This window comes from Lissotriton helveticus, chromosome 8 (genome assembly GCF_964261635.1).
Source record: "Lissotriton helveticus chromosome 8, aLisHel1.1, whole genome shotgun sequence".
NCBI classification, from domain to species: Eukaryota; Metazoa; Chordata; class Amphibia; order Caudata; family Salamandridae; genus Lissotriton; species Lissotriton helveticus.
The window spans coordinates 1311799863-1311815485 of NC_136069.1; the positions used below are offsets into that span (position 1 = coordinate 1311799863).

At 47.2% G+C, this 15623-nt stretch overlaps 1 protein-coding gene across 1 annotated transcript in view; it reads left to right on the forward strand.

The window, feature by feature from the left end:
- Positions 1-15623, forward strand: part of USP9X (ubiquitin specific peptidase 9 X-linked) — a 1542050-nt gene that overhangs the window by 532542 nt on the left and 993885 nt on the right. The window contains exons 13-14 of the mRNA XM_078658291.1: positions 5358-5494; positions 5893-6026. Coding sequence (XP_078514417.1) covers positions 5358-5494; positions 5893-6026 — 271 coding nt within the window. The remainder of the gene's footprint in view (positions 1-5357; positions 5495-5892; positions 6027-15623) is intronic.

The window sequence follows — 15623 nt, forward strand, 5'->3', positions numbered from 1 at the left end:
AAAAGAATCCTCCTTAGAATGACAGGGAAGTGTTCTCCTCAGTGGTGTGGGAGCACTTAGTGTTTTGTAAAATACCCCTCACACACCAAAAGGCCCCTTGGTGTCATGCTTCATCATAGGGGTCTTCGCAATCCTCTAGCGGGTTGCGGCGTGCTGCGACCTACGACTACGCGGGATCACTTTTAAGTTATGGCTATATGTGGTGCGTGTGAGTGGGTAAGTGTTTATGTGAATGGTGGGATTCAGTGAGAAAATTAAAAAGCACCTGGCTCGTGGGTATAGCAGAATTTTTTTTATTCCTAACCCCGGGCTGGTACTAGTAAAAGAAGTGAAGTGCGAGGCGTGTTTTGTCGTGATTATGGACAAAACCTCATGTGTGCGTCGACATGTTTCGGAGGCAGGGCTCCTTCTTCAGGACGGGGGCACAACTTCCCCACCTTTCTCACGTTTCACTAATAGTTAAAGATATGTTTAAGTCAATTTAACAAAAGTAAGAAAAAACTAAATATGTGTCTGTATATACAGGCTATTATGTACCTACAGCGGTTTTGGCTCAAGTAAATGCAAATTGCATGACCTGATAAAAAGGAAACAAGAAAAATATGGTCACCCTAGTCATGGGTAGCTCAAACAGGTGCAGTCACCTGGAACAGACCATCCAGCTTAATCAGCCCTGTGGAAAAAGACACTGACATGACAAACAACATAGATAACAAATAACACACTCATAAACAGATTGCAATGGTTTTTGTCATATTTATATAGTAGAGCTTGCTTGCTTCATGAGCATTCAGAACGTCTGGGGGGTGATTGCTAATATGCAGTCTAAATGGAGAAACATGTAAAGTTATCAGTGTGGTCCCTTTACTTACTTAGATAGTCTCAGTATGCACTATGTAACACCTATACTCACGAACACGGGAGGAGTTCTCCTCGGTCTTGCCCCACACGCTGCTCCGCTGGACTGAAATGAGAGCTCAAGGCGTGTGGCTTATATACCCCAAGTTCGAGTGTTGATTGCTCGTTATGGATGCCGTTAGAGCGGAAGTCTGGGGATGCCCATGTATGGATAGCCCTGTGTTTAGTTTGGCGTTTCTGTGCTAATTGAATGATTACCGGACCTTCTATGGTGTGTCCGGTACGAGATCGTCCTTGTACTGGGTGTTCTTCTTTTGCGCAGGCGTGGGAAAGCCTGACTAGACCGTGCATGTGCCGAAGATGGACTGGTCTTCCCCGCGCATGCGCTAACGGGAGATGTTTATTGTTCGATCTCGGCACTCTGTTTTTGATGGGAAAGCCATTCCATTATGAAATCAGCCTCCGCATAGGATGATGCGAGCTGCATCCTGGCCTCATATGGTATTCAGCGAAATAAAGGCATCAGTTACGTCGTGTTGAGGGACACATGGTTGTCTTTATTGAGGTTGTATCGGTATTGCCGATTGACCATCTGAGCTTAAGATAGCATTGGAGGTATTTGCACAAACGGTGTGTTATTTGTTATCTATGTTGTTTGTCATGTCAGTGTCTTTACCACAGGGCTGATTAAGCTGGATGGTCTGTTCCAGGTGACTGCACCTGTTTGAGCTACCCATGACTAGGGTGACCATATTTTTCTTGTTTCCTTTTTCTCAGGTCATGCAATTTGCATTTACTTGAGCCAAAACCGCTGTAGGTACATAATAGCCTGTATATACAGACACATATTTAGTTTTTTCTCACTTTTGTTAAATTGACTTAAACATATCTTTAACTATTAGTGAAACGCGAGTAAGGTGGGGAAGTTGTGCCCCGTCCTGAAGAAGGAGCCCTGCCTCCGAAACATGTCGACGCACACATGAGGTTTTGTCCATAATCACGACAAAACACGCCTCGCACTTCACTTCTTTTGCTAGTACCAGCCCGGGGTTATGAATACATTTTTTTCTGCTATACCCACGAGCCAGGTGCTTTTTTAATTTTCTCACTGAATCCCACCACTCACATAAACACTTACCCACTCACACACACCACATATAGCCATAACTTAAAAGTGCTCCCGCGTAGTCGTAAGTCGCAGCACGCCGCAACCCGCTAGAGGTTTGCGAAGACCCCTATGATGAAGCATGACACCAAGGGGCTCTTTGGTGTGTGAGGGGTATTTTACAAAACACTAAGTGCTCCCACACCTCTGAGGAGAACACTTCCCTGTCATTCTAAGGAGGATTCCTTTTGTTTATGCATATTAGTTTGTGGAGTAAGAACCCTTCAATACTACTCTACCTCCCCTCTCCTGTTTATTTATATGATTTCTTTTTAGCCAGGGTGACCTTGTTCAGGCCAAGTTATCTGATGTTTGTTTGTCCTTAGCCTGGCTAGGCTTTGGCCTGGAGTCAGTTAAAGGGAACCTTTTGGCTCTTTTTGCTTTTCTGAGGTTTCCCGGATTAGCCCTCTTTATTCAAGGCTCCTGTTATGAGATTTTTTGTAAAGGCTTAGAATACTCCTCTCTTTATCATGCTACAGTGGGTCCTTAACTTGTTTTTCACGTTTCCAATGTGCACTCTAATTGAGCTGCTTCACAGCTGTTACTGGCAGCTCCTCACCCTTAAGCTCGTGTCCCTTATCACATTAGTATGAGTAAGCGTCAAGCCCTCTGTATAAACCTGCTCTTCTCATCAGAAAAACTGGTTCTGCAGACTTGGGCATCCTTTATTCCAACAATTGTAGTGCTGTGTCATGTCTGTCAAACCATCACCCTGTGACCTAGATCATACCAAAGACCACCAGGTGAACGATTACCTCTTTGTGGGGTTCACTTGAGCAAAATAAGGCAGGGCTGTGCAGAAGAGAACAATCTCATTAGATCGTGCTCTGCATTAAGATCCGTGTGGAACTGGCCAAAAAGCAGCCTCTGGAAATGTCTGTGTGCACCTTCTACTAGGGCTAAAGCTGCTACCACTGCATTATCATGCGTTGTCCTTGTCCTAGACACTTTTCAGGTGGATAAGTGGGCGTCTCTACCTATGTTAATGAATCACTATTGTTTGGACAGTTAGTCTGCTGAGAAGGGCAATTTGCGGTACACAGCGCTTACAACAAAACCTTTTCTCCGCATGTAATTACAACGCGGTCGTTACAACGCGTTGTAACAACGCATTCCAGTACCCCGCAAGTCGTAACAACGAGGAGGTGGCAGAAGGGGTTGGATTTAAAATCCATCACCTTCCCTACTGTTGCACAGACTGGAGTTGGAATAGTAAATAATAATATTCCAACATGCAGCACCCCACCTAGAGCAAGTCGTTGCTACGACTTGCGGGTAATGGTATGATTTTTTACAACGCGGCCGTTGTAACGACCACGTTGTAATTGCATGTGGAGAAAAGGCATGCGTGAAAAGGAGGCATATTTGCAATTTGCCTGCTTGGTTTTACAGGACTTTCTGGTGTGAGTCCATTCACAGCCCACCTCCAAATAGTTCCTGCTTTGGTCTCTACTCAAAATGTGAGAAATCTGTTGCTAGAAGTAACAGAAGAACAAGTGCAGTACCTTTGATAACACTATTCTGGCAAAGATTCTATCCAGATTTAGATTTCGTACCGACCTGTTCTGTCTACCAATTCGCTTTTGGGGCACTGCAGAAAGTCCTGAAAGCAACTGATTACAGTGTGCAGGGGTGGCTCCTATATAGCTCTGCATATCATTTTTGAAACTGTGTTGTTGCCAAGCCACATGGCGCCTACTACTAGCACGTAGAAGTACTGCTGAAAAGTTTTCCAGATCCGGTCTGACACATATGGCATATTCAAAAGCACAGTTTGCACCATTCCCGCAGTTACCGTCAGCATTGATGTACTGGACATGAAGGCCGCAGTGTCAGAGACCCATTCCCATTAGGATTTTAGGCCATCAAGATTGAAGCACTTGATATTGAAGCATTAAATGTTGAACAAAATGACACCTTCCTGCTACGCAGCAGGATAGTTGCAGCTCCTGCTGGGATAGGCATTAATACTTGTTGTCTTTCACTCTTGCTCTCTGACGTAAAGCAGTCTATTTCTTCAATTAGTGAAGGAACTCAGACTTGGCACTCATCTGGACACACTGTCCGAGCACTGGGACTCCACTCCAACCCCATTTAAGCTGGAAGACCCAGAACGTTTCCTCACACAGCATTTTTTCCAAATTCCTATGTCAGTAGGTGCAGCACAGAGCACTCATGGAGCCTGCTCTTGGCTGTCCAGATTGCATGGTGTCTAGACCTAAACATTTGCTCAGGAGCCACATCATGTTGTTGGAGGTAGTCTTAGCACTGCTGAAACAAAGTGACCATCAAGGAAGCTGTCAAGCTCCCTCCTCCAAAACCTCCCACTTTCCCAGCATCTATCTTTGGATCATTGTAGTCATTTGCAAGGAAATGTTGCCTATACGAGATTTAAAAACAAAAATAACAAAGCTTCTCTGTGAAACCGATTTTTTTTAGATGACATTAATCCTGTTGGCTGCTGTCCACCTTTCGGCTCACCTTTTCATTGAGACATGAACCACAAGAGAGGGCGTACTACAGAGTATATCTTTTACCACTAAGGCTGTATTGTCTATGTACCACTTTCTTTCATTTTTTTTTATTTTAAAAAGTGTTGTTAAAGTATAGAGGCATCTGAATCTTTGTAAAGTGTTCTAGTACCCCGCTTGTAGACATTGCTGTTCACTGTTTATACATTAAGTTGACTGCTCCCATGTTGAACGAGGATTAGAAAAGCAAGTTTTCTGGGGTTGTCTCTGTTCAGTATACATACAAGCTCTGAAATTTATATATTTTTTCTTGCTGTTCCTTTTCTTCACTTCGTCTTTTTGTGTTTTTATTCTTGTATTTATTTATTTACACATTTCTGTGGGTTATCCTACCTTAACTTGGTAAAGCTTTACACTTCAGGACAAAATACCTTAGTCTTGTTTGTTACAGGATGTCAAGCATCTCTGTGGGCCTATATTTGCTTTTGTCATCCATCCACGGATGTATTGTTTTTGTGTATGGTAACTGTAGTGTCAACCTAGCTTGATTCAGCAAAGCTCTGAAAAAGAAGGCAAGTTCTTGAGCTTTCCAAGTAGATAGGTGGGTTCCTAGTGCGTGAGGAATATTGTATTTCTTTATAAGGCATCTTCATTCTGTTGAGCGTTTTCAGGAGGGTCGAATTATTAATGTTAGCAATTATTTGGAATTTGACATCACTGGATAACTGTTGTTACATATCAGTAACATTAGCTTATTTTAATCTTAAAAGCTTTACAGTGAATAATATCTATAGAAATGTCCACGAGGAATCATTTTTTTATCTGTTTTTTTGATTTTCAACCTTAAAACTTTGTTTTTCAAGGATCGGGATTCACAAAAAATGCAGTGGATAGATCGTTTTATAGAAGAGCTTCGTACAAATGACAAATGGGTTATTCCTGCACTGAAACAAATTAGAGAAATATGTAGTTTATTTGGGGAAGCACCACAGAACTTAAGGTAAGTTTGTCTATTATTAGGTATTGTAATACTCCATATGAATGTCTATTTGAGCAGTAGTAACAGTAAATGAGTTATTTTGAAAGCATGTATTATATATACATAGTTCTTGCTCTACTTTATGCATAAATTCATAACTCCTTGCCTTGTAACAGCTAGAAGAAAAACCTGATTTCATTATTTTCTGAATGTTATTAGAAATGATTTGTGGTCAATTATCAGTCTAATTTACTAAATCATCTGGAAGTATAGTAGACCAATAACAAGAGCTTCTCATTCTTTAAAAAGTGATTCCATTAATTTTCTGAATTGTTTAGAATGAACCAAAATCAACATTCAAGATGTTAAATTGCTTCTTTGAGGATGAATTCAGATGCATTTTCTTTCTTAAATTGCAGTCAGACACAGCGTAGTCCACATGTATTTTACCGACATGATCTGATAAATCAACTTCAGCACAATCATGCACTAGTTACTTTAGTAGCAGAAAATCTATCTTCCTATATGGAAACCATGCGGCAATATGGAAAAGGTAAGGCTGCCATTTGAATTTACTCAAGATGATTTCCAAAAGTACATGTAAAATAATGTAGGTTTGTTGTAGTTTATTGAATTTAAACCTACTGTATGCACATGGAAGTTACTGTATATAGTAAGTGAATGTAGTCTGCATTGATTTCAATTACTGTTTGTCTTCTGCATTTACTTTTTTTTATTTGTAGCCTTTTAGCATCCCACCATTGCCTCCCATAGGACTGTGTATTAAGGGGTGGGCGGGGGGAATGGGGGGTGAATGCACTCCAGTCCACCTATTCCAGCAATGGATCGTTCCCTAGGTTTGAATTAGTCAGTCATTAGCTTTGAATCCCTAGTAGAATACATCAGCAGTAATAGTTGTTTAAATGTCCATATGCCCAAGAATAGTTTTCTTTAGTAGCACACTCAGCACACTGAAAAGGACCCAAACTTTAGCCGATCTGGTAAATGTGCCTCGAAAGCCAGGGCCAGCTCAGAATTTCGGCAGCATGTCTAATGTGGGGAAGTCCCGTGACAAAGCTGTGCTCTATCAGACAATCTGAATTTTGATTATTCACCTCCCCCATATAACTTGGCAGCCCCAGCTTCGGCCTCTGGTTCCGGTTCCTAATGGGTTGTTGTTGGGTGTTTTGCTTTTTGGTCCAGGGGAAATTTCAGCCAAGATGAGAACTTCTGAAAGAGAGAGAGAACAAAGCTCTCTGCATAGTCTTTTACTTGTGGCTTAAGAAAAAGTTTTTGTCAATGATCCGCAGATTAATTGTATTTAATGCCTTTGCCAAAAAGCCAAGGCATAAAAATCTGGAATATGTAGATCTTTCCTATTTAATAGTCTGCATGACTGGGGTTGGTGCCTAGCATTTATATCTGCAAGATCAAAGAGTGCTACCCAATAAAGTGGTGCCTCCTTAAACCTACATTTACTTCAAAGAAGCAGATCACTTCACTTGACGTGACATTTGGCCATCCTTTTAGTAGTCATGGCAGATATATCCTGTTACATTTCCTTCTAAAACAGACTTCACCAGTAGGTTTGTTCGTCAAGCCATCCAATCCTCAGAAGTTGTCATCCACAATCTCTCCATTAAAGGCCACTTCTTTGTCAACCTTGTTGTCAACATCCTTGTCAACTGTAACTTCCTCATCAAGTCTTGTTGATAGTTACAAGCTTTTTATCAGTTGTACATTACTCATTGGTGACTGGTGCTTTCTTATTGCCAACAGTTTTCTCCTACAGCATCTGTGGCACTGTTCGCGGGTGGGACCTTTTATTTTGGGAATATCTTCATTCCAAAATCACTAGTGGTGCCAGCAAGCTTTGCATAGCACTCTTACCCTCCAAAGATTTGCAGATGCTGCAAATGTTGTTAAATCTTTTAAGTCCTTACATCAAATGAGAAAGAATATTTGCTCAAGACTGATGGCTTCGAATCAGCCTCAATGGCAGTCTTCTCTCTAGCGAACCAACTGCCACTGCATCCTCTAGCTCCTACTCTTCTTCACATAAATGAAATGCACCAGCATCTCCACCACTGCAGCTACAAAATTCACCAGTTGTATGTGACTGATATCATATCATTGATCTAGCCATAAATCGTTCACAGTGTATGATCGTGGTAAATTTTTATAACAATGTGCCAGCGGGGGAATTTGGGCTTGAGCTTACAAAGATTGGCAATTCCCTGGAAGCCATCTATAATCTGAGATCAAAGGACAGTACGATAATTCTGATGGGGGATTTTAATTGTGCATCATGTAAACCGGTTGATCTCAGAACATGTTGACTCCACAATGATGTGGGGGAGTTTAATTAACATTTTTCTTATACAAAGGCGGGGGGACTTTTTAATGAATTATTGTTCCGGTATGACCTGGGATTTGTGAATGATCTTGTACCCATCCCTAAGACTAAGTCCGCGACTTTTAACGGTAGAGGTCTTGCTTCCGCCATTGACTTTGTTAGCCTCATATACCCTCGCACCGAGGTTGCTTTTCTTTAAGATGGGGGATATTTCATTGAGTGATCACTATCCTCTCCATTTATATCCGTTATATTTACCCGCCCAATGTTTGAAGAAGAAGAAGAAACCAACTAATCAGGTGATAGGTAGCTCAGATCTGAAAAAAATGAATGGTTATTCCCTGCGATGGTCCAAAGTGGACCCAGAGGCACTGACAAAACAGCTCATCTCAATATGAAAACCCGCCTTTGATATTTGCCTGAGTGAGCTCTCCTCATCGGACGACATGGTGCACTAATTCCTCGAGATAACTAACAAGGTCAGTAGCCTATTACGTGTACAAAGTCGTGACACACCTAAAACTTGTGAGTTGGTTTAATAGTGCTTGCACTAAAGCACACTCTAAATTAAAAGCCGAGTTGCATAGGCAATTTAGATCGCCTGGTGGGGTAAGGCAGGCAAGAGCAGATTATAAGAGGGTAATTGCTGTTAGAAAAAGAAGCTTGAGGGAGGAAGCCTGGGACTCTCTCCATTCAGCAGCCCAATGGAAGTGCTCTGTGGCCTTTTGGAAGGTGCTAAGGGCCCCTCCCCTGTTTGGGGGGGGGAAGGCCCCTCTATTGAGATTGCGATACCAGAAAACGTTTGAGTCAGTCACTTCTCCAAAGTGTTTAACTGTCCCGTCCTCCCTGATCAGCAATCCCTGGCTGCCTATTCCGCGCAATGTAATCAAGTGCAATCAAGGCAAGCTCCAAATAACGTTGTATGAAATAGACATAGCATTTGCTCGGAGCCAGGGGGGCATGGCCCCGGGTCCCGATGGGGTCCCGGTTGACTTATTCAGATTTAACACACTTTTATGGGGCCCCCTTTTAACTCAATTTGTTAATGCAAGCGCCTGCACCACATTTCTAAAGACCTGGGTGGAGTCCATCATTATCCCGATCTTCAAGAAGGGAAACCGTCAAGATCCTGGTTGTTATAGACCAATTTCCCTCCTTGATTCAATGGTGAAGGTGGCAGGACGTATCGTCCTGGAACGTTTGCAAGATTGGGCGGTAAAAAAACAGGTTGTCAGATTTCCAGTGCGTTTTTCGGGAAGGATTGGGAACCATAGAACAGAGTTTAAACCTGGGTATCATCATAGGGAAATATACAAGAGCTAAACAGGGGAGACTATATTTAGTCTTCGTTGACCTTACAACAGCGTTTGACTCTGTAATACATGTTACGTTATGGGAGATCCTTGTAGGCTTAGTGGTGGACCCCAATATTATTGCCTTTTTGCAGTGCTTATATGTTGGAGCTTTTGCCAGTGTCCGTTATGGGGTAGATGGACGGTGTGCAGAAGCATTCCCCATAAGGAGGGGGAGGGGTCAGGCAGGGCTGTGTCCTGGCTCATTTCTTTTAAAAAAAAAAACAAAGGTGATGATGGACGGAGCGTTGACAATACAAACACTCACCCCCAGTCAACTGATCTGGGTTTAATCCATCATCGTTCTTTAGCTCACTCCGCCACCCCAGTTCAGACATGGCATGGCTTGATTCCGGTCCAGGGAAGACATGGCTTGGCAGTTCGGGCTGGACTGTTCCCATGAGGCACAGGGTCAGACTGATTTGCATATGGCCATGTCTGAACTGGGGTGGCGGAGTGAGCTAAAGAAGGGTGATGGATTAAACCCAGATCAGTTGACTGGGGGTGAGTATTTGTATTGTCAACGCTCCGTCCATCACCAACTTTGGTTTTTCTTCATTTGCTTTTTAACCTATGCATTAATGGGATGGCTGATGCACTGCTAAAGAGCGGACAAGATTTTCCCCAAGCAGGAGGGCGGCCTATACCAGCCCTTTTATACACGGACGACCCAGTTTTAATGGGGCGAACGCAAAACGGTCTGCTAAGGGTCTTAGATAGTTTTAAAGTTTTCATGCTTGATCTGGGTTTTAGCACAACTTCTCAAAGACCTTTGTCATGAGCTGTGGTTTAGGGGCTCAGAGGGAAAAGGGTAGGCACATACGTTTGGACGGTAGGAAGCTAGCGTCAACAACAACTTTCTCGTACCTCAGTGTCCTTTTTAATCCGAATGATACTTGGACACTGTCCCAGGGTGTCCGGGTACACGAGGGGTAGGCTGTCCTCCACGGGAGAAGCCGGCACCTTAACGGAAGGAGAGGCAGAGACCTTGAATAAGCTTCTTAAAGAAGGTTTTATTTGGGTGTAAGTTTTTCTGCTTCTGCTGGTGATACGTTCTCTGGCGAACGCTGCAGGGTCAAATGCAGGAGGGCGAGGTGGGTCCAGGGTGGCTCTTGCGTCGGCTCCCCACGTCTTCCAAACTCGGGCTCCGTATGCAAGAAAAGAATACAGAGGAGTATCAGTACCAGATAGTCCGCTATACTGTGAGGGACCGTGAGTGAGGTAAACCCGTGGGTAGTGGAACTATACCAAACGTAGGTGGAGGGTAGTGCTCGTGAGAGGGAGGGGGTCAGAGGTTCTGTACAACTGCGGTACCCTTCACTCGTTACCTGTTGTAGCCACGATCCTCCCGTGGGGCCGTGGCGGGGCGGCTCGCAGAACCGTGGGCCTCCTGGCTTCTCCGGCACCTCTGCTCTCCTCGGGATATCGTCCTCTGCTTCCTGGCGACGACTGCTCACTCGCTCCTCCACTCCTGGGCTCGCTGCTCGGGAAACGCCGTCCGCCGCTTCCTTGATCCGGGTCCCTTTTGACGTAGGCGCATCGTCCTCCGGGGGCGTGGCCACGCCTGTGGAGTCCAGCTCCTTAAAGGAATAGTCGTATTCTTCGTCCGCGGTCGGCCACCAGTATCCGGGGTCTCCTGCTTTCCAGTCCGCTTCCGCTTCAGGTGGCTGTGGAGAGGGAACGGAGGTAGGTGAAACCGCGGGGCCGGAGCACCAGTCGGTGGTCAGACCCCCTCAAGGGGCCCTCGGGGACCCACCCCGTCACACTCCTCCACCCCTGGACTCTCCCGATCGGGGAGAGGAAACACCCTGGAAAGGAAGTCCGCATCCCCGTTATCCTTCCCTTTTTTTATGCACCACTGTAAAGGAATACGGTTGAAGGGAAAGGAACCACCGGAGCACCCTGGGATTGTGCCCGCTGTTCTGGTGCATCCACCTCAATGGGGCATGATCGGTATGGAGAATGAATGGCTGTCCCTCCAAGTAATACCGCAGCTTTTCTATTGCCCATTTGATGGCCAATCCCTCCCATTCTATAGTGGAATACCTGGCCTCCCTCGGGAACAGTTTCCGACTGATATACAACAGGGGGTGTTCTACTCCATCAGGACCTTTCTGTGATAGGACCGCCCCCACCCCTACATTGGATGCGTCCGTGGCCAGCACAAACGGTTTGGTGAAGTCTGGGGACGCCAAAACAGGGGCTGAGGTCATTGAGACTTTCAGGTGAGAGAAGGCCGTGAGGGCACCCTGGGAGGGCTGTTGTAGTTCCCTCGGCCTCATGTCTTTCCTCAACAGATCCGTCAGGGGAGAGGCTACTTCGGCGAAGTTGGGAAGAAACCGCCGGTAGTAGCCTATGAGGCCCAAATAGGCCCTTAGTTCCTTTTTCGTGGAGGGAAACGGAACTGCAGTAATGGCCTTCACCTTCTCCGTCTGTGGGGCTATGTGTCCCTCCCCCAGCACGTACCCCAGGTAGTTCACTTTGGAAAAAGCGGCCCTTGACCTTTTGGCATTTATATGCAGCCCCGCCTGGCGTAGAGCGTCCAGGATGGTTTGTAGGTGTCGTAGGTGTTCTTCCCAACTCCTGCTGATTATGACTGTCATCCAGATAGGCTGAACTAAAGGAGAGAAAAGGCTGTAGTATGCGGTTCATGAGGCGCTGAAAAGTAGCCGGTGCCCCATGGAGGCCGAAGGGGAGGACGGTGAACTCATATAGGCCTTCATCTGTCATGAAGGCGGTTTTCTTTCTGTCTTCCTCACGAAGGGGTACCTGCCAATATCCCTTCGTGAGGTCGAGGGTGGTGATGTACCTTGCGTCGCCGATTTTTTCTATCAGTTCGTCGACCCTGGGGGTTGGGAACATATCAAAGGAGGAAATCGCGTTCAGAGCGCTAAAGTCCATACAAAACCGTTTGGACCCGTCAGGATTCGGGATCATTACAATCGGGGAAGACCATTCGCTGTTCGAGGGCCTAATAACCCCCAGGTCTAACATCTCCCGGACCTCCTTCTTCACGGCTGCTCGACGAGCCACTGGGATCCGGTAGGGCCTCTGCTGTACCACCTTCCCGTCGGGGGTATTGATATGATGTTCCACTAGGCGGGTGTGTCCGGGTAGATCAGAGAAGATGTGTGCATACGATCGAAGGACACCGTGCAGGGCCTCCTCCTCCGTAGGGGATAGGTCGGGATTCACCACGAGCTTTCTTACTGTGGAAGGGGCTCCGAGTTGAGGAGAGGTGCTGTTTACGCCTCGAGGGGTAGGACCCAACCATTCCTTCAAAAGGTTGATGTGGTAGCTTTGGGTCTTACGCGCCGACAGGCGTAGCCTATAGGTGGTGTCCCCGATGGTATCCACGACTTGATAGGGCCCCTGCCATTCGTTCTTGTTTTTGCCTCCTACGGAAGGGAGTAGCACCAGTGCCCACTTCCCTACGGAGAGGCGCCTCAGTCGCTTCCCTTTATCATACCGTCTCTTCTGTGCGGCCTGTTTCCCTTCCAGGTTGGTGGAAGCCAGGTTCCTTAATTTGCCAAGCTTCCCTCTCAGCTGCTTCGTGTAGTCCAAGACGGTTTTCTGTTCATGTATTTCCTTGTTCTCCCACAGGTCTTTTGTGATGTCTAACAAGGATCGTGGTAGGCGTCCGTATAAGAGCTCAAAGGAAGAGCAGCCCAGGCTGCTTTGTTTTTGCGCTCGTAATACGTATAGGGCCAACGGCAACAGTCTGTCCCATTCAGGTCCTTCGGACGTCAGCATCTTTTTGAGGACCGCCTTCGGGGATTGGTTATACCTCTCGACCAGACCGTCGGTCTGGGGGTGGTAGACAGAGGTTCTCAGGTGTTTAATGTTCAGTGTCTTGCAGATTTCCTTCATTAGTCTGGAAGTAAAAGGCGTTCCTTGGTCCGTCAACACCTCCTTCAGGAAACCAACCCTTGCGAACAGTTCCACGAAACGATCTGAGATGGCAGCGGTGGTGGGGGCCCTCAATGGAAATGCCTCGATGAACCTTGTGGCGTAGTCCACCAGTACCAACGCATACACGTGTCCTTTGGCTGTTTTCGGTAAGGGGCCGATCAAATCCATACCCACGCGTTCAAAGGGGACTCCTACGATGGGCAAGGGGTATAAGGGGGCCGCACTCGGTCGGTGCGTGTTCCTTCGTTGGCACACTTCACACCGGGCACAATATTCCTGTACCTCTTTGTAGATGCCAGGCCAGAAGAAGCATCTCAGAATAACATCCGTGGTTTTCTCCTTTCCTGTGTGGCCGGCTGTGAGATGACTTTGGGCGTAGAAGAGTACTTGATCCCTAAAGGCTTTAGGTACTACCAGTTGGGGCGGGCTATTTTCCTGTGATAGTCGGTATAAGAGCCCGTTCTTGATGTAAAACCCCGGGTAGACCCGGGTTTGTGCTCCCTGTTGGGCGTGGGCTGTTTCCCAGGCATTGAACAGGGTTCGGTCCTCAGCCTGGGCGAACCTGAAGCTCTGATCCGTAACCCAGGGTTCTGGGGTAAGATAAGCCAGACAGGGGCCTCTTTTGTTCGGAGGGGACGGCTTAAGAAAGGCCCTAAACAGGGAAAGGTATTCGGGATTATCGACCCCCAATATTACGTCCTCAGGCAATGTATCCACCACCCCAACTTGCACTGTACAGGGCCTTCTCGTCTTGTGTTTCAGGGTGATAGAGGCCATAGGGTAGGGCTTCACGTCCCCATGGATGCAGCGGATGTGTACTAGTGACCTCGGTACATACTGGTTGGGGAGAACAAAGCGTTCCTGTACTACTGACTGCCGACAACCTGAGTCTAGGAGTACCCGAACCTGATAGCCATTCATCCCCATACTTACATAAAAGGATGCGCCCATTTCGGCGGAGTACAGGACCGTCCGGGGCAGATACCCAACCTCCATGGGTTCCTCTGGGGGTCGTTTTCTGGGACACACCCGGGCGATGTGTCCCCAGTCCCCACCCTCGTAGCATTGCGGCCCTCGACCCATGGGGGAAACCATTCCGGGAGGTTTGAGGCGTTGCTGTTCCAAGAGGGGTTTGGGTTTTCTGTCCGGTTTAATGGGTAGGGGGTGTTTAGCGGTCTTCTCATTATCCCAGGGGAGCGCCTTCGGTTGGGCTCTCGCAAAATTGGCCGCCATCTCTATAGCCTGTTCTATTCCCAGACCGGAATGTTGGCGTAGCCATCGTTGGGTGGCATATGGGAGGGCGTCCATGAACTGTTACAGATAGACTTTATGGAGTATCTCTTCTTTGGAGCAGGTGTCAGGGGTCAGCCACTTGTCGGCCATCATTTTGAGTCTGAAGAACAAGGTTTTAGGGTTCTCGCCAGGAGTGCCTCTCCTTCCGTAACCGGACTCTATAGGCTTCTTGGTCCAGGCCTAAGTGATCCAGGATCACTCCCTTGATGGTGGCGTAGGGAGTGTTGGCCAAGGGGTTGGCTGCTTGGTAGGCTGATTGCGCCTCTCCTGTGAGTAAAGGGGCAAGGAAGAAGGGCCACTTGTCTTCGGGCCAGCCTAAGGCTCGGGCGGCTCTCTCGAAGTTCATCAAGAAGGCATCTGGGTCTTCTCCTAGGAGGTACTTCTGGAGCGATATGCCAGACGGGTGAGGGGTATGCACTCGTAATTCCCCATGGGGGGTCGCTGGTGGAGGCGGCACATTCTTCAGGCTTTCGATTTGGGCGGTGAACGTGGCTTTAAACCGTTACCGGTCGGCCTGCGCCGACGATAATTGCCGTTCTACCGCCCACTCCAGCTTCTCTTGTGCTTTGATCATGTGCTGTATTAGGGCGTCCATCTCCGGGGTACAGACGGACTGATCTTCCAATCCCACTTCTGACACCAGTTGTCCCGGGGTGTCCGGGTACACGAGGGGTAGGCTGTCCTCCACGGGAGAAGCCGGCACCTTAACGGAAGGAGAGGCAGAGACCTTGAATAAGCTTCTTAAAGGTTTTATTTGGGTGTAAGTTTTTCTGCTTTTGCTGGTGATACGTTCTCTGGCGAACGCTGCAGGGTCATATGCAGGAGGGCGAGGTGGGTCCAGGGTGGCTCTTGCGTCGGCTCCCCACGTCTTCCAAACTCGGGCTCCGTATGCAAGAAAAGAATACAGAGGAGTATCAGTACCAGATAGTCCGCTATACTGTGAGGGACCGTGAGTGAGGTAAACCCGTGGGTAGTGGAACTATACCAAACGTAGGTGGAGTGTAGTGCTCGTGAGAGGGAGGGGGTCAGAGGTTCTGTACAACTGCGGTACCCTTCACTCGTTACCGGAAGGGACTTGACTTCCCATCCACCCTGCCATACGCCCCCGTACCTGTTGTAGCCACGATCCTCCCGTGGGACCGTGGCGGGGCGGCTCGCAGAACCGTGGGCCTCCTGGCTTCTCCGGCACCTCTGCTCTCCTCGGGATATCGTCCTCTGCTTCCTGGCGACGACTGCT